Source organism: Colobus angolensis, unplaced genomic scaffold, assembly GCF_000951035.1.
Source record: "Colobus angolensis palliatus isolate OR3802 unplaced genomic scaffold, Cang.pa_1.0 Scaffold63, whole genome shotgun sequence".
Classification (NCBI taxonomy): domain Eukaryota; kingdom Metazoa; phylum Chordata; class Mammalia; order Primates; family Cercopithecidae; genus Colobus; species Colobus angolensis.
This window is the reverse complement of record NW_012119932.1, coordinates 4277644-4303653: the sequence shown is the minus strand read 5'-3', so window position 1 is coordinate 4303653 and position 26010 is coordinate 4277644. Positions and strand designations below refer to the sequence as shown.

The 26010-nt window shown below is 36.8% G+C and overlaps 1 protein-coding gene across 4 annotated transcripts in view; it reads left to right on the top strand.

The window, feature by feature from the left end:
• The first annotated feature begins 401 nt into the window (after positions 1-401).
• SPAG6 (sperm associated antigen 6) overlaps positions 402-26010 on the top strand; it is a 62955-nt gene continuing 37346 nt past the window's right edge. For 2 of the 4 annotated variants that reach the window (XM_011963851.1, XM_011963847.1), the window contains exons 1-4: positions 402-622; positions 709-804; positions 16773-16939; positions 20398-20581. In XM_011963851.1, coding sequence (XP_011819241.1) covers positions 598-622; positions 709-804; positions 16773-16939; positions 20398-20581 — 472 coding nt within the window. In that variant the 5' untranslated portion in view covers positions 402-597. Of the gene's footprint in view, positions 805-2900; positions 3018-11143; positions 11270-12500; positions 12613-16772; positions 16940-20397; positions 20582-26010 lie in introns of all 4 variants that reach the window. The other 2 variants (XM_011963848.1, XM_011963850.1) reach the window with 2 other exon arrangements.

Sequence of the window (26010 nt, the reverse complement as noted above, 5' to 3'; positions counted from 1 at the left end):
AGTGCAGTGTTAAATGTCAATGCATCTTAAGTTTTGCATTGACATTCTTGTGTTGATCGGATTCTACAATGTCACATGTGAGATTTCTCGGGACCGTCGAAGCTCAGACAACTCCAGGGCTGCAGTTTTCTCGTCTGGCCGCACTCGAACCAGGCTCCCTTGGCGCGTGGGGCCCTCCCGGCTCTCGGTCCCGACCCATGCCGCAGTCAGGACACCACGCCGATCTGGGGTCGCTTTGTAAGGAGCTCCGACCTCCAGGCGGTGGAGGGACACTCGACGGCGCGCGACGTCCCAGCGGCTCCGCGAGACAGGCGCGCTGAGAGTCCCTGCAGTCCCAGTTCTCGAGCTCGGGCGTCTTCGTGCTGCCGCCCCGCGCAGTGAGCACAGGCACCGAGGCCATGACGTCACGCCCGGGACTGGCCGTTGCCACAAGACGGCCGCGTTCCGGTTCCGGTAGGTTGCCCGGGAGACGCTAGTACACAGAGAAGAGGCTCCCGTCGGAGGCCGAGTCGTCGCCACGATTGCCCTCTGGGCTGACTCGAAGGCCCAGCCGCTTCCCCGCAGAGCTCAAGGAGGGGAGACCGTGGCGGGGGCGTCATGAGTCAGAGGCAGGTGCTGCAAGGTAGGGCTGGGGAGGGCAGGCGCCTTGACGGGCTGGCGGCTAGGAGACCCGGTTGCGGCGGGGTCCACCGACTCTCTCTCCCGCAGTGTTTGAGCAATATCAGAAGGCCAGGACCCACTTCGTGCAGATGGTGGCGGAGCTGGCGACCAGACCCCAAAACATCGAGACGCTGCAGAACGCGGGTGAGCCCGGAGCCCGAACCCGCGTCGCCCCCTATCACCGGCCTCGCCCCGCGCACGGAGTCCCCGACGCCTCTGCCCGGCTCCCCTGCCCGTGGAGCTCTTGGGGAGCCGCAGGGTGGGGACGGGAGTCCGCAAAAGCATCCATTCTTTTCAGCGGGTCTTTGGGGTTCAGGCCGAGAGGGTGAAGCTTCCAGATGGGTGTGGGAGGTACCCGATGTCCCTATTTCCATCTTCATTGCACACAGGCACGTGTCAGGTTGAAAGTCGAGGCCCTAGGAATTGCCTGGAAGTCATTTTACGTGAATGGGACTCTACCCTAATGAGACCCATTATATCCAAGTGCCATTTTGCGTGTCACCCTGCCTTTGATCACCTTCGACTTCCTCACCGCAAAGCAATTCCAGTGGTTTATACGTGATTTCTCGTCTTGCTTTAGTGAAAAAGGAACGATATGCTTAAATTTTTTCTAAGAAATTCAAAGTAGATAGAGACCAGACTTTGTGAAATCTTTGTGGCTAGTTCATTGTAGTCCTCAGTCCAAACTCTTGCAGATGTGAGAGGGGGAGAGAGAGGGAGAGAGATCTTCTTATCTCATAACATAAACTGATAAGAGAAAGATGGTTCTTCTTCATTTTTTTTTTGGATGATTCTACCATCATCTGAACTGTAAGGTAGCATTTTATCACTACTGTGTCATGAGAAATCTTCAGTTTATAGGATGTGATCTTTAAAACTAACACATAATTTAAAAAATTAAGAACATACTGATATTAAGAATACTTAAGGTGTAATGATTACTCTGGGTTTCTTTGAGGGGAATTACTACTGCACCTATATGATACTTCGTTTTGTCACTAGGATTTTTGACATTCATTCCTTGTGTGTTTTTATTGGGGGGCATGTATTTACAATAAAGTATATTTTATAATCTAAAAGCATTTTAGTTTGAGATAATTGTAGATTCACAACTGTAAGGGATAATACAGAGTGATCCCGTGTACCCTTTACTCAGTTGCCCACAATGGTAACATTTTTCAAAACTGTAGTGCAATATCACAAGGAGGACATTGACACTGATAAAAATTCATTGATCTTATTTAGGTTTTCTCCTTTTAATTGTTCGTGTGTGTGTGTGTTTTGTCCTATAGAATTTTATTCCATATGTATCCACCACCAGCACAGTCAAGATACAGAACACTTTCATAATCACAAGGATCCTCTCTGTTGCCCTTTTATAGCCACACACACCTCCCTAACCCTGGGCAACCACTAATCTGTTCTCCATTTCTAAAATTTTGTCATTTCAGAATTGATAATCCTTTGTTCTATAGTTGTTTTATATGGGTTAATTTTCTGTATTCTGTGTGTATGTGTGTGCACTCGTACTCCTCAAGGTACCCAGAACAATACTGGGCACATAGTATTTCATATACACAGACCAACACAGACTAAGGTATTAGAACATGTTACATTTTAGAAGTGCATTTAAAAGTACATTTTAAAGTGTAAACTTTTAAAGTTTTTTCTCTCAGTCACTCTCAATGACCTTTGTGAATGGACACTTACTACTTAACAAAGATTTACTTTCTGGACAATATGAATAGGGCCAAACTAAAACTTTTAAAATAGGAAAATAATTGATATTATTTTTAAATTTTAATACTGAGATGTTAAAGTATACATTTAAGATATGGAGTATCATGTTTTAGTTAGTAGTGACAGGTTAGCTCCTCCCATAAGAGTGCAATGTAGAGTTCACAATGGAATTTAATCCAAACTGACAGTGTAAGTGGCTTAGATATAAGATTCTACACTTATGGTCTGGCTTAGGAAAGACAAATATGAAAGGAATATAACTTTATGTTTTGAAATTCTCTGCACTTCACTAATATCTGGGTAGCATGCTAAAATGTTTCTTTCCCTGAGGAACTTACTTTTAACATATTTCATGTTATCTAGATTCAATTCAAGCATTCCTTTAGCAATTTTAAACAGAGACATAATGAATATTTCAATGTATTTATTCTTTTGATTAAAAAATAACCGGTAAGCTTTGTTATGAAAACTTTTCTTTCTTTTTTTTTTCTTTGAGACAGAGTCTTGCTCTGTTGCCAGGCTGGAGTGCAGTGGCATGATCTTGGCTCACTACAACCTCCACCTCCCAGGTTCAAGCGATTTTCCTGCCTCAGCCTCCTGAGTAGCTGGGACTACAGGTGCACATCGCTACACCCAGCTAATTTTTGTATTTTTAGTAGAGACAGGGTTTCACCATGTTGGCCAGGATGGTCTCGATCTCTTGACCTCGTGATCCACCCGCCTTGGTCTCCCAAAGTGCTGGGATTACAGGCGTGAGCCACCTTGCCCAGCCAGGCCAGTTTTCTTTCTTAATAGTCAATTAACCATTCAAATGATTTTGTTCTTTTAAAAAATTACAATGGATTTAAAAGTGCTTTAGAATGAGCCTCAGTATGTATAAATCAATTCTACATTATGATCAACCATTTTTTCAGTCAAATGCCTTCATTTTGGTAGCTTAAGATACCAATGCATTTTACTCCTGACTTTGACATACTGTTTACATATCTAGGAAGATTTTGTTTGTTTTCTCACTTTTCCCTCCAATATGCTAAGTAAATGTATATCATGGATCCAAGATAATATAAAAAATATTTTCCATATAGGGATCATGATCAAACCAGTAATTCCCTCATTAAGAATATTTCAAATTATTCTATGTGAAAGGAATATTAAAGGTGAAAATTGTCAGTGGAGTATTTATTTCAAGTCTCTGATCTTTTTTATTGTGTTTTTGATATGCTAATAAGAGAATTTGCCTTATTAAATATGTCCAAAGTAATTGCCAAAGCAGATAAAGTATGTTGCAAGATCTTTTCTTCAGAGTTATTTGGAAAACAGTAAGTTTGATTTCTTTCTTTTTTTGTTTTTGTTTGTTTGTTTTTGAGACAGGGTTTCACTCTGTTGCCCAGACTGGAGTGCAGTGGCACTATCACGGCTCAGTGCAACCTCTGCCTCTCAGGCTCAAGTGATTCTCCTGCCTCAGCTTCCCAAGTAGCTGGGATTATGGATGTGTGCCACCACGCCTGGCTAATTTTTGTATATATATATATTTTTTTAGTAGAGAAGGGGGTTTCACCATGTTGGCTAGGCTGGTCTTGAACTCCTGACCTCAAATGATCCACCCACCTCAGCCTCCCAAAGTGCTGGGATTACAGGCATGAGCCACCATGCCTGGGCAGTAAGTTTGATTTCTAAGCAAAATTATTACTAGAAAGAACTGTGTACAAAGCATCTATAACCTTGAGGTGTTTTTTTTTTTTCTCACTGAGGTTTTATTCCTTCTAAATTAAAAGAACATATATGAACAATTAAAAAGTTTAATGTCTGTTATAAAATTTCTTTGTGTACTCTCAAATTCTATATTCGAACCATTACCTCTTGCAGCTATTTAAAAACAAATTTTGATACGTCCCCTGTCTGAATAATTAGTAACACATGACTATAATAGTAGAGACAATACATTGTTGCTTCTACCAAATGTAAAATTTCAGCAATTGGAGGTGTTTTGTTAGTTATAAAATATAAAAAAACATGTTTTGTGGCTTATTGGAATACCAGGCCACTTTTAGTTCTGTTTAGGAGGTCTTTCGAAATACACTAATAAAAGCTCCAAGAAAATGACTTTTAAACTTAGCTATATAAAATAAACTTTTCCTGAACCAGCTATTTATATAAGTGGGGTAAAGTTTAAAATATTACTCAAAATTTCACATATTACAACCTATAGTAAAACATAGCAAATCAGTAGTTATGAACATTTTCAGAAGAGTAGGAATAAATAAGTTTGTATAACACTTTACATGTGCACCTGTATGAAGCTAATTTTCAGATTGAGTCAATTTAATGGGTTCAGAATTCAAGAAAATAAGTCAAATATGTTGTTGACATAAAGTAATTTTAGATTACATGTATCTGGAGCAGGATAAAAGCTCCAGATTAACTATCTAGTACCTCTTAATATGCTATGAGAAGGAAAAACCCTGAGTAAGCATTTATCATGTATTTAAGACATACCTTGATATGTACATGTGTTATGATCCTCTTACAAACCTGCTGTTTCAAAGGATATTGAAACAAAAGAAAATTAACAAAGCAACTACAAAAAATTAAACCAATCATGCTATTTAAGTTTGACTTTTTTTTTTTTTGGTATAAAAGGAGCCTTAGCAGTTGTGAATGTGAACGATAATTAACTCAAAACACTAACTTCTTTTTAAAAGATAGGGATAGAGAGGTTTGTTCCATATGCTTACGTGGAAAATATGCCAGGGAACTATACACATCCTGATTTTGTATGCACCAAACAATATGTTCTAAAAACAAAAGCTTAAGTCAGAGTTTTATTCAGTGTTCCAAACCATTGTTCCTACATGAGCATTGATCTGTTTTGTTAGCTAAGCATTGGTACATGGTAGAAAATAATAGAGTCAGGGTTAGGCTCTCATTGTTTCCTTAGGAAAAAAATGGACAATTAAAAAAAATCCAAACTGTAGATGAGCCTATAAGAAAGGTGAAGCTTACAAATAGCAAATTTCATAGGTTAAATTTTATAGATTAAAGTTTTGATATTTTCAAAAGTTTTTGAAAAGTTATTTAGGTATGCCATAATCCTACTTTACATTTGAATGAGGTTTCAGGACCTTTGCACTTCTGCCTGGAATCTTTCCCTATACTTATTTGACTAACTAATTTCTACTCAGTCTTTATGGCTCTGTTTTGGTGCTGATTCCTCAAGGAAATCTTGCCTGAACCCTCACAGTAAATTAAATCTCTCAATTTATGCTACCCTTGCTCCCAGTATTTCTGTTTTCCCCACTAACTCCACTAACCCCATTATGCTATGCATAAATTCCATGCATAGCATAATTAAAATGATTTAGGATGAAGGAAGGAGTAACTGAATGACGAAGAAAAGTTTTTTGAAGTAGTAATTGTTTTCACATCCACAGGTTGGATAATTGTTCTCTTCACAAAGTGAGTTAGGACCCAAACTGGAACTAGAACTCATTTTTAATACTGCCTCATTCTGTGCTCTTTCTACCTTAACTTGTACGTATTAGTAAACTATTTTATGTGATTCTAGGAATTCCTAATAAACCTTGGTTTTAACTGTTGAAACAAGTGCTGTCTTTAGGTATTTGAGTACCAATGGCTGTCCAATAACTGGGAAATTTGGTGGCTTTGGAGGTCTCCTTGAGGACTATTGTGGGAGTTTGAGTGGAGGCCAGATGCAGAAGGCTAACTTTAATTGATAAATTCCTGCAGGTTTCAGGGAGTGGGAGTAGTATTTAGTGTTTAAGCTGGCCTCAGATCTCCAGAGGGCCTTATAGGCTTCCTTGGGTTTCTAATTAGAATCTTACCAAACCAGGAGCTCTTTAAATGCACCCAGAGGAAAGTTTGTAATCCACTGGAAGTTGGGAACCAAGGTAGTCCTGCAGAGACTACCTTGGACTGAGACCCTGTCTGCATGAAGTGCAGGCTAGAGGAGAATTTTTCAGAGCCCTGGGCCGTCAGCTGCCTGTGACTCACTGACTGCTCTCCTGGAATACCCAGGGGTAGAATACAGTGAAGTGGGAGGCACTTGGTGTTTGTTGATTGATGTGAGTATATACTTAACATTTCTTGCTTTTTAATCATGCTTTGTGTGAAGTACTTTTTGTTCATGGGGGCAGAACTTTGGGATTTCTATTGAGTGGTTGTACTGGCCTTAGGAGAAATTCAGGGCTACATCCTCGGAAAAAATTTGGCCTTGTCTTGTAGTGGGTGGAATGGCCTGTGCGAATACAAGTCAGGCCTCCCTAATTTTCCAAGTGAAATCTTGATTTTCCCATATACTCCATGCTTTCTTTCATAAGGATGGCTCAATTTAAAATTTATTGTTTATTCAGTTTGTGTTAAAATTCTTGCTGAAAACAAGTGATATTTGTGTGCGCGCGCGTGTGTGTGTCTAAATGAAATGATCTCTATTCACTTTTCTAAATATTCTGTGTTCTATACCTGTGTCAAGTTAGAATCACTATTAAAGTATATTCATAGGCTAGATTATATTAGTTTCCCATATAAATGTCTTTGTAGACTTAGTTTAATAATATATCCCCCTTTTTTAAAAAAATTGAGGGATTATTTTAAAAAATAGATGCTTAGATTTTCCAGTAGCTGCTATAAATCTGTGAAGACATTGTCTATCTTGTTAAATTTGTAATATGAAGATATAATTGTATATTCAACAAATATTTATTTATTTATTTATGTTTTTGAAACGGAGTTTCACTCTTGTCACCCAGGCTGGAGTGCAATGGTGTGATCTCTGCTCACTCTCCTGGGTTCAAGTGATTCTCCTGCCTCAGCCTTCCTAGTAGCTTGGATTACAGGCGTGTGCCACCACACCCGGCTAATTTTTGTATTCTTAGTAGAGACGGGGTTTCACCAGGCTGGTCTTGAACTCCTGACCTCAGGTGATCTGCCCACCTGGGCCTCCCAAAGTGCTGGGATTACAGGTGTGAGCCACCACACCCAGCAACAAAATATTTATTAAGTATTACATGATATAGGTATAATATATAATATATAGGTGCTAGATATGAAATCTCAGGAAAAACATGTTCCTGCTTATTTTTATTTCACAAAATGTTTTCCTTTTTACTTTTGCTGTCAGGAAACAGTGCTCTGTTCAGAACTCAGTTACAGCAGCTATCTTTAACCTACATTTCTGATAAAATATCAGTTCTCCTCCCCACTACGTAGGGGAGATGGTACTGTGTACGTACCTTTGTGTACATATATTAATATTTTGGAGTAAACTATTTCAAATATTTTAGAGTAGTGAAGTGTGAATAAAATAAAACATTAATTCTATCTAAAGATAGATTTTTCAAACTGATTGCCTTCCATACATTTTCTCTTGACATGTTACCCATGAAAACTCTTGGAGCAGATAATCCTGTTAGTACTGTCCTGTTTATTCTCTGTGCTGCCCCATTCCTGATTTCAGTCTTCTGCAAACAGATGGATGTAATTAGGAATTTACTGTAAAAGAGAAAACACATTAGTAAAAGAAGACAGGACTAATTCAACATTGGCAGCTTTCTAAAAAGACTTTCAAATTAAAATAGAGTTTTATCTACACAGTATGGGGTGATTTTAGGTGAGGAAACAGTTTGAATGACCCATTTGAGTTCCTTAAAGCTTTATGAATTTATGTTAATAGTGCTATGCACGTACCTGACTTCTTGTACCTAAAAAGAAAATAACTGTGAACACAATATTACTGATTTTGCTTTTATTTTAACTAAAATTTACCGGAAAAGAGATAAAATTGCACATTAATTTTCACAGCTGGTTTATTCATTATTCAATTAACATTTATTGAATGTCCAAGTGCCAGATGGATGTTTAGATGCTGACCCTGCAAAAATAGGAGGCATATTCCCTGTGCTGAAGTGGCTTATTTGCTAATGGAGAGACATATAAATAAATTATTGTTTATTCTAAGGGCACCTTACTCAAGATTTGGGAATGAGGGATATCGTTCAAGGGAGACTTCTAGGAGGAGGTATATAATCACACAGATACTGTGCTGAATTTCCTGGGAGTTAGCCAGGTGAAATGGCATTCAGGTAGAGGGAACATTATGTCTAAAGGCACGAAGACAAGAGAAAAGGTTGTGCTGATGGAAAAGGCCAATGTTTAGTATGACTGGAGCTCAGGATAATAGGGCAAGAAGAGGAGAGTCAGTCATGGTTGGAGAAGAAACAAGCCTAATTATGAAGGGCCTCATATGAAGTTTAGATTTCTCCTGAAATTGATGAAAAGCCATTGAAGTGTTTTAATTGGGAGAATCATGGGATCCACTTTGTGTTTTAGAAAGGCAATTTTAGCAGTGTTTTGGAGAGTAGATAGGAGGGGGTTAAATCAGGATCAGGAGAGTGGGTGCTCATTTTTGCTATAGCAGTCATGTTGGATAAGAAATATTAAAGAGGTAACATCTGCAGGACTCGGTGACTTAGGAGTGAGTAGGGGTTGGGGCAGGTAAGGTGAGAGATTACTTCAAGATGACTCCTGAACTTCTGGTTGCTTGGACACATTAGCACCATTCATCTGTAGAGAAAGAATGCAAAGAGCAGAGAGAAATGGTGATTTTACTCTTCAGTGGTTGAAGCGTGTCTGGGATATCCATGCATCAGTGACTATGGTGATGTACAGTGCTAGGGCTCAGGAGAGAGATAGCTGGAAAGAAAGATTTGGATATGTGGAACTAACATGTTCATTTGAAAAGTATATTAAAAGCCCATTTTATATTTCCTCATGTAATTGTAAATATGTTAAGTTCTACTCATTTTATCTAGAGTATAATGCAAATCCAACTTTGCATAGCTTTCATGTTCTAAATCTTCTTACTCAGTTGAGAATCTCACAGACAGACAGTGATGGCTGGGACCTAATCAAGAGACAGCTGGCCAGGCATGGTGGCTCATGCCTGTAATCCCAGCATTTTGGGAGGCCAAGGTGAGTGGATCACCTGAGGTTAGGAGTTCGAGACCAGCCTGGCCAACATGGTAAAACCCCATCTCTACTAAAAATACAAAAATTAGCCAGGTGTGGTTGGTGCCTGTAATCCCAGCTACTCGGGAGGCTGAGGCGCCTGGGAGGCGGAGGTTTTAGTGAGTTGAGATCGTGCCACTGCACTCCAGCCTGGGTGACAGAGTAAGACTCCATCTCAAAAAAAAAAAAAAAGAAAAGAGTCAGACAGTTGCACTGAAAAAATGAATTAAATTTTGGTTTCATATAGTACCAATGGAAGACAGTTATGATTAATGCTAATGGTAGAAATAATATGAATTCAACAGACTATACCCTTTGGTATACATTCCAAACCTGGTTCATAGGCCAGTTTTTCTTGGCAAATGGGCTGTGATAGATAGCAGGGAGGAGAAACGGGAGAGCATAGACTCGAGCCGTGAAGAGCATCTACCTCACTGGATTGTAATGAGGGTTACATGGGTTACTATTTGTAAATTTCTTAGAGAGGTACCTGGCACATGGGAAATGCTATATAAGTGTTTGCTAAATAAGTGAATGAATTTATGATGTGCTGGTCCCCATCTCATCTTCCTCTCAGCCCTTCCCACTCAAAAATGTTGTATCAGATATGGTAGTCCTTTACTCACAAACAACCGAATCAACACTGAATCACCAAACAAAACTTGGAAGATACTATAGCTAATGAGAATAAATTTCAAAGGAGAAAATAGATTATTCTTGCTCATAATAGTTTCTTGAATTATTTACTATTACAATTGAATTCTATGTAAAAAGGCCATACTTTTTGTGATTCATTCTGACACTTTAAATAAATTACAGGACTTTTTGTGTGTTATGAGGGATAATGCCCTAAATCACAATTGACTTTATGTCTGAAGAAGTATTTCAAGAAAACAAGGCAAATAGATATGCGATACTAAAATCTGTGATTTCTTAATCAAATGCAGGAACAATGGCCAGAGGTATATAATCAATAAAGGCTGAAAGAAACCAAATCAACCAATTCAAGAATTCCCCAGGGGCCACTGAACTTTTAATAGTTCTTCATTACAATGGATGGTATTAATTAATGAGTCATTCACTAATAATAAAATCATGTTGATGAAAATATAGTACATTTAGGGAACTGATTTCTTTAGCATTTTTATTTATCAAGCACTTGATGGTGTTTATTTTGTTCTAATCTTCCTAGCACCTTAGAAACTTTATCTAATTCTCACAATAACTGTGTGAGTAGTCCTAGAATTTGAGGGAACTGAGGCACAGAGATGTTAAGTAGTCTTGCCAAGGTCCCTCAGCTAAGAAGTGGCAGAGTCCAGATTTGAATCTAATTAGTTTTCCTCTAGATTAATCCTTTTAACCTCCTTACTCTGTTGTCTGTCAACATGGGCAGTCATGTAAGCTTCCTTCTGTTTGTAAAGCATGAAGTTTCTATTATATTCTTTCTTATTGGACCCCAGAAAGAATGCCTGAGTCAGATGGTAATATTGACAGTGAAAGGTGAATCCTCTACTGTGTAATTGGTTAATTTTGTGCAAAAATCACTTGTTGTAAAACTTAAATGAACTGTAGTAGCAGTTTCATAGTAAGTGGTTGCATAGAATGTAGCTTTAGATTAAAATGAAGCATATTGTTGGAATTTGAATTTTTAAAGCTTTGTAAAATTTATAGTAACAAATATCTAACATATTTTATAACTTTATGATTGATTTTTTTTGAGATGGAGTCTCATTCACTCTGTCACCCAGGTTGGAGTGCAGTGGCACTGTCTCTGCCCACTGCAACCTCCACCTCCCCGGTTCAAGTGATTCTCCTGCCTCAGCCTCCCAAAGTGCTGGGATTAAAGGTATGAGCCACAGCACACAGCTGGGTATGGAGTTTCTGTTAGGGATAATGAAAAAGTTCGGGACATCGATAGTGGTGGTGGTTGCACAACACTGTAAATGTACTCAATGCCACTTAATTGTACATTTAAAATGGTTTAATTGATAAATTTTGTTATGTATATTTTGCCATGATAAAAAAAATTAACAAAGCAGGTTAGAGGTAACCAGGGCAACAAGATAACTTTACTATGACATAAGTGGACTGAAGGCCCAGTTTGCAGATACTGTTTGTTTTATTTTTCATTTAACTTTTATTTTGAGTTCAGGGGTACATGTGCAGGTTTGTTACATAGGTAAACTTGTTGGGGGCGATACTTGTTTTTAAAGGAACAAAGTTGCAATGTTAAATGTCTTTGTAAAATAGCAGACTGAGGTAATATGTATATAAATTATATGCTTGAAATATAAGAATGAATGAGGTGTTTTTTGTCATTGGAAAAACTTGACATTTTCTTCCTGATGATTTCTATGTGTCACTGGCATGCAAAATAAAATAATTTGGCCTACATTGTGTTATAACAAATTAAATGAAAAAGTTGTGATTGTTTTGAGGGTATTTTATAATCTCCTTCACTAGACTATTAGTTTCTTGACAGTAGATGTCAAGAAACGTTAAGTCATATATTATTCCTATTGCTTGCTGCATGGTTAGCCCTGATATCTTTTTTGAATGAATGACTGTGGACAGGATCAGTGTGGCTATTTGTTTGTTTGTTTGTTTTTGAGTGGCTTCTTGTTTTTGTTTTTTTCATAACTGGATTGCAATGTGGGAATTAAAAGCAGTGTTTTCAGGCCAGGTATGGTGGCTCACACCTGTAATCCCAATACTTTGGGAGTCCAGGAGTTCAAGACCAGCCAGGGCAACATGGCAAAACCATGTCTCAAACAAAACAAAACAAAGCAAAACAAAACAAAAACAAAAGTAGTGTTTTCAGTATAGCACTAGAATAAGAAAAATAGACAAGAACTCAAAGCTATAAATTATGTGTATAGGAGCATTGTAAAGATTTATCTTTAAGTTAAATTTCAAAAGTATTTTCACATAATTTCATCAGTTTTCATAGAGCAATTGTTTTTATAGATAATTGAGTTTAATATGTGAATTCTTATTTTTAGTATTGAATATAATATTACATAGTATATGTTGAGTCCTTCAGCTGAACCCCAGTGATGTCATTTGCTCCTTACTAGAGGCCTTGTTTATCAGATATTGTGGCAACTATTCAGACTACTTTAATTTGTGAACTGTAAATTTCCATGCATTCACTCACCATGGATTTCTGGCTACCTAATGGACAGGAAGGTAAGAAAAATTTCTTTTTATATTCCTTCCTTCCTTCCTTCCTTCCTTCCTTCCTTCCTTCTTTCCTTCCTTCCTTCCATTGTCACCATTTTTTTTGCAGTTTCCTTGAATATTTATCTGTATTTTTAAGAGGAACTTGTAGTTAGAATAACAAAGTCTCCATGTTTAATATATGTAAGAGGTAAAAACATGTCTCTTTAGAGGAAGAGAAGCACATGGGGACTGATAATTATGAAACACTAAGAGGCAATTTAAGGACTAGAAATTTGGGGTACCATTTTTGAGAATTTATTTTCTTCTCCAATAAAAATGACCTTTGGAAGGTCATTTATTGAATAAGGTTATTCCAACAGATATTTCAAATGGACACTTTAGCTTTTATTTATATAAATTTGTAGATTTAAAAATTTTTCAGAATTCTCACTGTGCTACTGTCTAAACTAAACAATATAGGAAAATTATACTAGAGCAGAAACATTTCACATATAAGCCTAACTTTGACATTGGATATAGAAATAGAAGGAAGAGAATTATGAGTCATTTTATTGGCCTTATATTAATATTTAATGAGCCAGATGCAATATAAACATGGAGAAAATATATAAAAAAGAGAATTCCAGCCAGGTGTGGGGACTCAGGCCTGTAATCCCGGCACTTTGGGAGGCCAAGGTGGGTATATCACTTGAGCTCAGGAGTTTTGAGACCAGCTTGGCCAACATGGGGAAGCCCCGTCTCTACTAAAAATACAAAAATTGGCTGGGCATGGTGGTGCATGCCTGTAATCTCAGCTACTTAAAAGGCTGAGGCAGAAGAATCACTGGAACGGAACCTGGGAGGCAGAGATTGCAGTGGGCCAAGAAGGTACCAGCCTGGGTGACAGAGTAAGTGAGACTCCATCTCAAAAGAAAAAACAAATACTCCCTTGGGTATATGGAATAGTTAATACCTTTTTGAGTGGGCAAAATATTTTACTTCTAAATTATAAACTAAAATTTTTTAAAATTGGGAGATTTGTGGTAGATTAAATACTATAACAAACACTTGTAATTAAATATTAGAATGCCAGGTAAATTAATTCATTCTTAAATCCTTAATATGTGTTCACAGTTCTTTAGATTTAATTCAAAATATAATTCAATATGAAAAATTTCAAAAGATGATAAACCACTGCCTTTACATAAAAATATCAAGTGGGCAAATGTATATATATATATATATCCCCAAAAACAAAATAAAAAGCCCAGAATAATCAGGAAAAAATAACATGAAACTTAATTGTGATTCTTTAAAGCTATTCTAAGCATACTTTTTTTTACCTCATTCATGCATTTATTATGAAACTTTATATGTTAACAAATTTAGATTTTCTTTTTTAGAGTATTGATTTATTTTAATTATAATAGTGCATATTTGTTATAAAAAATATGAAGTAAGGCCAGGCACAGTGGCTCATGCCTGTAATTCCAGCACTGTGGGAGGCCAAGATGGGAGGTTCTCTTGAGCCCAGGAGTTTGAGACCAACCTGGGCAACATAGTAAGACCTCCATCTCTACAAAAAATAAAAAACATTAGCCAGGTACAGTGCACTCAGTTATTTGTAAGGCTGAGTGGGAGGACTGCTTGAACCTGAGAGGTTGAGGCTGCAGTGAGCCATGATTGCACCACTGCACTACAGCCTAGGCAACACAGCAAAGCTATGATTCAAAAAAAAAAAAACAAAAAACCAAAAAACAAAAAATGAAAACATGTAATGCTCGATGATAATGACAACACAATGTCAGGCCAAACCCTGTGCCCAATTCAAAAATGGTCACAGGGCTTGGCCTGACATTTCTTCAAAGAAGATGTACAAATGGCCAATGAGCAGATAAGATGCTCAACATTATCAGTGCTATGGAAATGCAAATCAAAATCACAGTGAGACACTACCTCATCCACATTCGGATGGCTGTTATTTATTTATTTATTTATTTATTTATTTGTTTGAGATGGAGCCTAGCTCTGTCACCCAGGCTGGAGTGCAGTGGCACGATCTCGGCTTACTGCAAGCTCCACCTCTTGGGTTAACGCCATTCTCCTGCCTCAGCCTCTCGAGTAGCTGGGACTGCAGGCGCCCGCCACCATGCCCGGCTAATTATTTTTGTATTTTTGGTAGAGATAGGGTTTCACTGTGTTAGCCAGGATGGTCTCGATCTCCTGACCTCGTGATCCGCCCCCCTCGGCCTCCCAAAGTGCTGGGATTACAGGTGTGAGCCATCGCGCCCAGCCTGCTGTTATTTTTTTTAAAATGGAAAATTACAAGTGCTGGTAAGGATGTAGAGAAATTGGAACCTTGGTACTTTACTGATGGGAATGTAAAGTGGCTGAGCTGCTGGGGAAAACAGTTTGGCAGTTAGTGGTGATGGTCACATATTGTGGATGTACTTAACTCCACTGAACTGTAAACCTAAAAATGGTTAAAATGGTAATTTTTGTTTTATTTGTGTTTTACCCAGTAAAAAACCAACAATAACAATGAATGAAGTAATAAAGCAAACTACAAAGAGATGGACAATTGTTTTAAATCCACCTTTCCTGAAATAACCCATGTTAACATTGAGTAGTCATGCTAATACCTTGTTCTGTGCTTTAAACTTTTGTTGTGAGATATTTCAGAAATTATCTCTAGCAAACAGTATAGATAATAATATATAAGCAACACCCATGAACACTGGATCTGTTGAACATGAGCTATGACCCAAGTGTGGGCAGGGGGTTCTGTGTGTCTGCAGTGCTAACCAGCCTTCGTGGTATTCACACCTGCAAAGGTGATAGAAGATGATCTAACCTAGTCAACTTAGGCACAAAACTAATGACTAAGTAAAACCGGAAACTAGGAAAATCCATAGGTCACATCATTAAATGTGTCTATGATAAGCATTACTGCTCTCTGCTTACGTTATTTGCTAGTACTTTTTTATTTTAGTCTAATCCTAAGTATTACTATAATGGTTTCTCGGCCTTTGGCTAAGATCAAGTGTTTAGATGTTATTGTAAATGTTTTCTTTTTGTTCTATTTCAAATGTTTCTGCATATAATACTATAAAAGAATACCAGTAATATTTGCTTTTGTGTATAACTGGGATACGTTTTTAAAGAAAAGATTTAATGATATCTAATTGACTAGACTGGTGTAAATTAAAGTGTAGAAAGTCAAGGGGTACTCTGTTATAGTTTGAATTCTGTCATTACCTTTCTTGTAATCTTAGACTAAAACAGCATCATTAAAACAGAAATAGCAGTTGACTCTTTTGCAGATTTTACAGTAAGGCAAAGTTAATAGAAAGATCTGGAATATCCAGTATAATGACCATGATACGAATACTATTGGTATCTCTCTTCCCACCTCCTCAGTTTTCAATATGTGTTATTTAACAATTATCAATGAAAAATGTATGAAGTATATAACCTTGCTTCACCATTCATTAGTTGTGTGACAACCTTTCTCAGCCTCAATTTTCTCATCTGTAAAATAGACATAATAGTAGGGCCTGCTTCATAGTTTTGTTATAAAAGTTAAATGAATTATTATGGAAAAAAGTCCTTAGAACAGTGCTTATATATATAAGTCCTTGATAAATATAAGCTACTTTTACTTTGTTGCTGTTGTGGTGATGATGATGATATACCCACTATGCATTCAACCCTTGGATGAATATGATGAGCACTAGTAATATGCTTCCTCATCTCCAAGACATTTATTTGGAGATAATATGCAGGTAAGGCCTTGAAATAAGCCTTGAAAGATAAGATTTGCAAAGTCTGGGGGGAGCCCTATCTTTTTTGTGCTAGACATCATAGCATAGTCTACAACCTTTCTCTGCAGGCCTCATGATAACCCTATCAGGTAATATAGACAGGACTTGCTGAATCAGGGATTGTTACCTAAAATCCAAAGCCTTTCTTATTTCCATGCTGTACTGCATGTTTAATAATTATAGCTTGTATTATTCTGTGTCTTGGCCAGTTAGGTACTTCTAAATTTCCATTAGTTTTTAGTGAATAGTTTTGTTTTTACTGATTTTTTCCCTTTATTTTTACTGTCTGCATATATGCCAAATTGTATTTTTGCTTTTTAATTTTAATTTTTCTGACTTCTATTCTTTCATAATTTAACTCAGGTGTAATGTCTTTGCTGCGAACTCTTCTTCTGGATGTGGTCCCAACAATTCAACAGACTGCTGCTTTGGCTCTTGGGAGACTGGCCAATTATAATGATGACCTAGCAGAAGCTGTTGTGAAGTGCGACATTCTTCCACAGCTTGTTTATTCATTGGCAGAACAGAATGTAAGAATTTTAAAAAACTAGTTATATGTTTTTTGTTTTAGATCTTTAAAAATGTGACAGTTTGGATACAGTTGCAAGCCTGTAGGCATCAGAATTATTAGGGGGTTAACACAATCTCCAATTATCTGAGCTGCATGTAATCGTATTTTTAGGGTATTTTGCTTTGGTGCCGATAACCACCATTTATCTATTATTGATAATATAAGGAGAAAACAGATTTTTTAGGGGATAATTATACATAAAGCAGTATTTCTATATATGGGAGTTTTAAACAATGCTATCGGATCTGTCTTAGGGAAGTATGTAGACCCTAGGCAAATAGTTGATCTCAGCAATCCTTATATGCTGGTGAAACCAAGTTAAAGGAAATAGTGAGAGACAGCCTTGAGGCAAGGGCTAGAGAAGCAACCAAAAAGAGGAAGAGAATAAGTATGTGTAATGGAAGGTTTGAGAAATCTTTTTTTACCAAGTTATAGGCATGTCAACTCTGTTAAGCACTACCTAAAAGTGCCCCATTTTTCCCCCTCCTATCTGGTACCACTTTCTATTTCTATACAGTGCCAGCTATTTGGTTTTCACAGTAGTTAAGGACCACCTGTAGGTAGGTTTTGGACTGTTCATTCTATTCTGTTAGTTTATCGTAACCTAGGGATAGAGCTTTCTTGACATATCTTTGGGATTAAATTCCTATTTGTGTAACAAAAAGATAAGCCAATTGAAAAATGGGCAAAGGAATTGAATAGACATTTCTCCAAAGAATATGTACAAACTAATGCTCCACAGCATTAGTCATTAAGAAATGCAAATCAAAACCACAATGAGGTATCACTTCATACCTTCTAGGGTGGCTATAATAAAAAATAAAAAGAAAATAACAAGTGTTGGTGAAGACATGGAGAAATTGGAACTTTCATACATTGCTGGTAGGAATGTAAAATGGGGGCAACCACTGTGAAAACACTTTGGCAGGTCTGCAGTCAGTGAAACATTTGTTACCATGTGGCTCAGCAATTCTATTCCTAGTTATATATCCAAAAGAATTGAAAACAGATGCTTCAGCAAAGCCTGCACACCAATGTTCATAGCAGCAGCATCCACAATAGCCAAAAGGTGAAAGCACCCTAAATCGATCAACAGATGAATGGGTAAACGAAATGTTGTGTATCCATACGATGGATTATTAGTCACAAAAGGAATAAAGTACTGATAAATGCTACACCACAGATGACCCATAAAAACGTTATGCTAAGTGCAAGAAGCCAGACACAAAAGGCCACAGATTGTATGGTTCCATTTATATGAACTATCCAGAATATGCAAATCCATAGAGACAGAAGCAGATTAGTGGTTGCCAGGGGCTGGAAGGAGAAGGGAATGGGAAGTGACTGCTTTATTCGTAAGAAGTTTCTTGTTGGGGTGATGATAATAGTCTAGAACTAGACAGTGGTGATGGTTGCACAACATTGTGAATGCACTAAATGCCACTAAATTGTATACTTTAAAATGGTTAAAATGGTAAATTTTATGTTGTGTGTGTTTTGCCAGAATAAAAATAAATCCTAATGGTGCAGAAATTTGCCTTATGTTTATAGATCAGAGAGTCACTTACTAATGCCTGTTATAGCTCTACAAGGAGTCACAGAAATTTTATTTTTCTTGTGGATATTCCTTCTATCATCAAATACTGTTGGACTTTCTTCCTCTTGGACTCTTAGCTCTTTCTTTTGAGAGCAGAGTCTGTATTCTGGTATCCCACATAAAAGATTTTCAGTAGAAGTTTTCTAAGTTGAATGAATGTTAATTAGTTGTAGAGAGACAAAACACTAGAGCAGAAAAGTGAGGAGGCAGTGAAAACACGAAGCCTTTGCACTAGCTTCTGTCTTCCTCACCTTCCAGCCTTTAAGTCATTTCTCACAGGAGATTTAATCTCCTCTTTATGAGGTACAAAGTCCTGTGGTTTTGCTGTTTTTTTGTTTTTTGTTTTTGTTTTTTTTTGGCCTTTCTTTTGATGAGGAATGGAAGAGAAGAGTGTTAGGAATTTTGGAGAAGTGAAAATTAGGAGAAAGACGGAATGAGATCAGAAAGTGTGAGTTATAGGCACTGTAATTAATAGTGACTATTGATACCCATAAATGGTCTGTAAATTTGATAATTCTGCACTATAAAAAGTCAAATTAGCTAAGGTAATAAAAATAAATGTATCACCATTTTTTCCCCACATTTGTAAGAAAATTATGGGAATCTACTTCAAAGCTCTACAGTAATATTTAGAGTAAATTAGTAGAAATTTGGTTACTTATATAATTTAAGAAACTAAAGAAAATATGTCAAATCAAAAACATCAGTACTAACATAGCATGTTTCTTATATTAGCAACATATACTGATTTTAAAGGTATACTATGTTAAGATATACTCGATGTGTTTTTTTCTCCTGTAATTTTCATTGTATCAATATTATAGTCTAAGTGAATAGAATGCTTTCAAAACAGGTGCTGTAGTCAACTAGTCACTTTTTACTAGTCACTGTGAAGAAATAGAAACTTAGAATGTAAAATAGGGGATTAAGTGGGTTTTATTAATAACAGAAAGAGGAGACCATCACTGTGTCATTATGCTAAGCATAAAACCATAGTGAGTGTCACAACCACATATTTCCTATATATTTAATTTTTTTAGCAATGTGAAGAGAAACATGTTAGTCTTGTGTTTTAGTTTCATTTACTCATTCCTTAGTCAGACACAATGTATCTATAGGAAATATAAATATGAAGCAGTATTTAAAATTTACAAAATGGTAAGTAATTTGCTTTTATCTTTAAAAAAAGCATTTCTAGAGAAAATAACTTATATCCCATTGTTTGGTTGATTTATTTGACAGGAAAAGTTTTAAAATATGTATGAATGTTTTGCCTTTATGTTTATTTGATGATTGTTTATTTGGAACATGGTTGTTACTTCAGAATAATTGGGGACACCAGAAAGATTAGTTGAGGTCATGAAAGGCCTACCATGCTTAAAGACTGAGGGCAAGTAAAGGAAATGAATTGGTCAGTTGACAGTGAGCTTAGTTGCACATGCTAACAATCTAAGAGTTCCCAAGGGTCAAACAATACATTTTGGTATTGTATTGTATAGATACATAAAATCTCATTATTTTACGAATTTGTGGAAAGTATGTTTATAATTTTATACAATTTCCAAATGCATGCTTCAGGATAAAACATTTGAAATACAATGTAAAACCTACCTTGTTTTCAGTTTAGTTACTGAACAGAAGCAATGAGGGCACATCAAATAATCAAAATTATTTTGCAGGATGTTTTTCATCTTTTATATTCAAAAGCTGTTGAGCTTTATTTACATTAATGTTATTTTTATGTTAGTTTTGGTCTATTTTAGATTTTGGTTTTCTAAGTACTCAATTCATTTTGAGTTTTGTCTATTTGACCCTTGTAGCGCTTCTACAAGAAAGCAGCTGCCTTTGTGTTACGAGCAGTTGGTAAACATTCTCCCCAGCTAGCTCAGGCAATAGTTGATTGTGGAGCACTGGATACACTGGTCATATGCTTGGAAGATTTTGACCCTGGAGTCAAGGAGGCTGCAGCCTGGGCACTTAGATATATTGCAAGACATAATGCAGGTAATTTAAAATATGCACAAGCGTATTTTAAAATAGGATTATTACAATTCAGATTTATTAGGTAAATCCAGTTTTGCTTAGTAAACCATAGATGGGGTTTTAATGATGTTTCTGTATGTGATGAGAAGTACATTTTGAATGATGGCCAAGTTGTTTGGATCATATATTCACAAACAAACAGAAAAACCCTATATATTTCAGTCTTTATCTTACAGAAGGGAAATTTGAAGAGGTGGAGAAAAGGAGAGAGGGGTGGCAGGGGATGGGAGAGTGGGCTTGAGTCTCAAAGGCCTTGGTAAATTGGTTCAGTTATTAGGTTGGTGCAAAAGTGGCTTTGCCATTAATGGCAAAAACCCCAATTACTTTTGCACCAACCTAATAAAAAATTGTTTTAGTTAGTCACCCTCTTGGGATCATTTGGTCTTCCTGCCCATTCATGATAGGGAGTTCCAAACCAACCAGGAGACGTATCATGAGTGAGTGATGTTGAGGAGATATAGACATAACTTTCTGGAAAATATTGGTATTCAACTCATACTGGGCAGGAAGAAGAGAAGGAGCATGTTCTCCTATAAACTGACAGCTCAGTGGGGTCATCAAGAAGGGACCTGGGCCTCTTGTGAGAGGGTTGTGTCGACGCACCCAATTGGTAAAAAGTACATGAGGAACATAATTTTCCCCATCACCTTACAGAAGTTGCTTATGAACAAATAACATAAGACGAAAATACAGTTTTAAAATAAACATATGTAAAAATGATCAACTTTGCTAGTAATCAACAAATTGCATATGAAAACATCAATGAAGATCTTTTTAACCTGTTACATGAGTGGAGGGTGGTGGCAGAAGAGTAAAGCAGCAATATAGCCAGGTGATTAAGAGCACCGTGGCATTAGACAGGGTCTGAGTTTAGTTTAGATACTACCATTTAGTTGCTGTGTGACCTTGGACATGGCTTATAAACTTTCTGAGCCTTAGCTTCCTCATCTGCGGAAGAGGATGACTAATAGTTGTTACACTGGAGATTTGTTGTGAGGATGATGATGTGATACATGTAAAGCACTTAGATCAGTGCTTGGCATATGGAAATACTCAGTAAATGTAACATATTAGTATTAATACTGAAGGTTAGAGTGGACAATATGACGTGTGCACATTGGTGGAGGAACTACAAATTGTATAAACTGGTGGAGAGCAGTTTGACAAAACTATTAAAGTTGTGAAATAGATTATGGCTACCCTAAAGAAGCCTGCTTTGAGAATTCATCCTAAGGAAAGAATTCCACAGGGTGGAAAAGCTATAGATTCATGAAAATGTTATTATAGCATGATTTTAAACACCTCAAATATTTGACAGAAATTTAGTGGATAAATTATGGAACTTAATGAAATCTCAGGCAATAAATTTAAAAGGTAATTATGAACCTGAATGGTAACATGGAAAAGTGATTATAATGTTAAAAAGATATAAAATTGTGTATTACAATTATAATAATGTAAAAATAAGTTTTTATGTGGATATAATTACAAAAAAATCGTGTTTGTTTTCCTAAGGTGCTAAAATTAAGGAATTTTTTCATCATGTTCCAGATTTTCAGTGTGTGTCTATGTCTAAAATATTAGCTGCTATGTATTGAGTAATTAGTATATGCCTGGCTCTGTGCTGTGTGCTTAAGACTCATTATCTCATTTTGATTGCAGTTACCCTTGGGTAGGTATTACTCTCCCTGTTAAATGGAGAAATAAAGTGGACTTTAGAAAGGATATCCAAAATTATATTAATGGTGGAACTGGAATTTGAGTCTGTCTGACTCCAAAGCCTATGTTAACTACTATACCATACAGCTTCACTAAATACTTCCTGAAACAGTATTGAAGAAGAACTTCAAAACAGAAACAGGAAGAGGCTCTCCTATGGTTATATTTAATTTGGTTCTTAAAATGGTGACATTATTACAGACAAAATAGAAATAAAACAATATAAAGGCAAGTTGAAAAAGACAACTGTTGTCATGCTTAGAATTATTAAAAATTAAATTACAAATTATTAAATTATTTTCTTAAATCTAGATTTTGATTTTCCAAATATGTTTACCTTAAGACTATTGTTTAGTACATGTTGATTGAGAAAACTACAGCAGGGTTTTAAATCAAAAGCTGGTTATCATGGGAAACTACAAGAGTATATTTAGTAAGTTTTTTTTATGCCAGAGGGACACATTACAGATTGTAACATGAGCTTTGGAAAAGAGCTTTGAGGGACAACTGTATAGATACTCTCTGAAGCAGGTGCCCCATAGATAACATTTCCACCCCTTCATTTTGTTGAGTCTGGGGCAAAATGATTATAGTTCATAAACAGGATCTGTCTTAGGGGTCCCATTCCAAATTCTTGCTATATTCTGGCTCCCACATGGAATTTCCACTGTAATTTCAATATTTCACAGTAGTTAGGGGCCTGGGACCCAGAAGCTCCCAGAAGACATTATTGCATAGATTTCTCAGAAATAAAGGGAATTGTTACCTAGTAAACAATAAAAGTCATCACTCACGTCCATATCAATGAAAATGGAGGATTTACCTCCAAATAACCTGATTTTTTTTTTTGTTTTTGTTTTTTGAGACAGTGTCTTGCTCTGTCACCCAGGCTGGAATGCAGTGGTGCGATCTCGGCTTACTGCAACCTCCGTCTCCCAGGTGCAAGGGATTCTCTGTTTCAGCTTCCTGAGTACCTGGGATTACAGGGGCGCCCCACCATGCCTGGCTAATTTTTGTATTTTTAGTAGAGATGGGGTTTCACCATGTTGGTCAGGCGGGTCTCGAACTCCTGACCTCATAATCCGACTGCCTCGGCCTCCTAAAGTGCTGGATTACAAGCGTGAGCCACCACATCCAGCTTTTGTTTTGTTTGTTTTTTGAAAATAACCTAATTTCTGTATGATTTCCTAAAAGCAAAATATGTTGAGATTAATGAATATTAGTGGAAAACTGTTTGTTAGACAGTTTAAGAAATATAAACCTTAAATTGAGATGCAAAAGAAATAATGTGTACCTTTAAGGGCAATAGAAGGAAAAAGTTCTGTGTATAGGAAACACAATTAAAATAATTATAGAGAGAAGCCAATGGGCATTACCTGACTTTTCCTTATTTGAAAAATACAACTTCTAAAACTTATTTCTATGTATAGATTTTGAAGCATTTTACAGACAAACAAAGGGAACTTTGGGCTGACAACCAGAATGGTGGGGTTTTTTTTTTTCCAACTGTGTACAAATCATATCATTACATTTTATGATTGAATCACCAGTTATTGAATACACATGGCAATGTTTACCTCTGACTTTGCAGATAAATAAGTGATTTCTTTCTAGTTTTTCCTGCTCCTTACTGACAGCTGAGGTAAAATTCTTCTCAGATTGGCTTTCTCTTTTCTTACTTTTTGTAACCCTTTCCCACTCTGCAGAATTCTTCTTTTGTTTCCTCATTCACACAACTTTTTTTAGTCTATTGTTATAATTGTTCTCTTTTATTATTAGCTATTGTTGTTAATCTTTTACCATGCCCACTTTATAAATTAAACTTTAAAAAGTTTGTATAAATGTAAGGGGCACAAGTGCAGTTTTGTACATAGATATATTGTATAGTTATTCTATTAACATATTTATTTATTCAACCAATATGAAATCTGTCACTGTTTCCAAGGAATAGTCTTGCTTTTGGAAAGGGTGCCTTGAGAGCCTGTGCCAGCTGGAAGCGTGATGGGCAAGGAAGGAGGGATGGTGGGATTCCCCAGCCACTGGGCTTTCTCAGCTGATGGCTCAGCTGCCTCAGGTGGGTGAGGGAGTCTGCTGCAGGAGGTCCCAGGCCTTCCTCCCCTGGTCCCCAGCAGCCTCCCTCAGGCCTTGTGACTGAAGTCCTGCGGCTCTGTGGAGAGTGCTTCCAATGAATGGCCTTCTGTGGAGACAGGGGCCACAATGACAGCACTTGGGACTGAGGTGAGAGCAGCAGCCTGGCTGCAAGTGTGCGGAAGTGTTTTGTGTGAATGGTCTTCCACATTTGGGCTCAAAAATGATTTTTAAGTGTTTATTTTGGGAGCTTTAGCTAAAAAAAAAAAAAAAAAAAAGGTGTTTCTTTGTGGTAAACTTTGGCTTATCTCAAGCCTGGCAAAGAGGAATACATTTGATTAGACATTCTACAACTTTTAAATTATTGATATGATTGTCATGTAGATGATGAGACTGAAGTAGAGAGGTTAAAGGATTTATTCTGGTCACACAGCAGTTTATGCTGGAACTGCTTGGCAACTGCTCAGCACTTTCAGAGATTCTTGCATTTTACACTGTGAGGGAGGAAAGTGTACAAGATCTCATCATTCTTTTTTGGCTCCTTGTAATATCTGAAAGTCTTGCCAGATACCTCTGTTTCTAATCTCTGTTGGCTGCTTTCTACCTGGTTGACTCTTCCTTCTCTTGTGGACCTGATTTCTGTCCAGCTCTGTGGCAGTTGGGAGATGAACTTACTGTGCCAGAGATGAGCAGTGCTTGCAGGGGCTGGCTGATGTGGACATGACGGAAACATTGAGTCGATTGTATCCTCTTTACTAGATAGATAATGTAAGCAAGGTCTCAAGATGAGCTGGCAGCCCGATTGTTTTCTATCTTATATCAAATGATTAAATGATAAAATGAAAAGTTTAAAATTCAGAACTTTTGTGAATATTCTTCTTATGCCACCCATGTACAAATATCAATAGCTTAAATGTGCGGAACAGGCTTAGGAAGCAGTAATTAATTTAAAAATCTCACCTACTTATTTATGGTGAGAACACAAAATCTAGTCTTAGCAATTTTCAAAGTAATTAACTTTTAAAAAACCCAAATATTCGTGACAAATATCAGAGATAACAGCTGAGGACTTTGGTTTTTCTTAGAGGGAGAATGGATGGGGAGAAGGGACTAGAACCTGGTAATTAAAAATTGTTTTAAAGGCCTGCAGACAGCCGTCTTTACTGACGCCTTTAGATTTCGGTTGGTTCTAGTAACATATTTTGCTTCTTTATCTTTCTTTTCATATCTTTTTTTTTTTCTATTGTGGGGGTTGAGGAACACAAACATAGAGGCAAATGAGGTATGTGGGATAACATATATTATATATTTCATTTATTTTGATCCTAACACTTATTTTCACAAATATATTTGTATTTTTTTAGGTGCTAGTGAAAAAGGTATAAAGTGAAAATAAATATCCCTCTATGTTCTTTGGGCATAGAGACCAAATGTGCTAAACAAAAGAACATTTTAATTAATTATAACCTTGTTTTACTTGGTAGTTACCTAATTGGTTGGTTATTTTTAGGGTTCAGTTTGTGTGCTGGTAAAAAAGTTGTGATTCTTTTGTATTTTTGTTTCTTGTAATTTTTTTTTTTTTT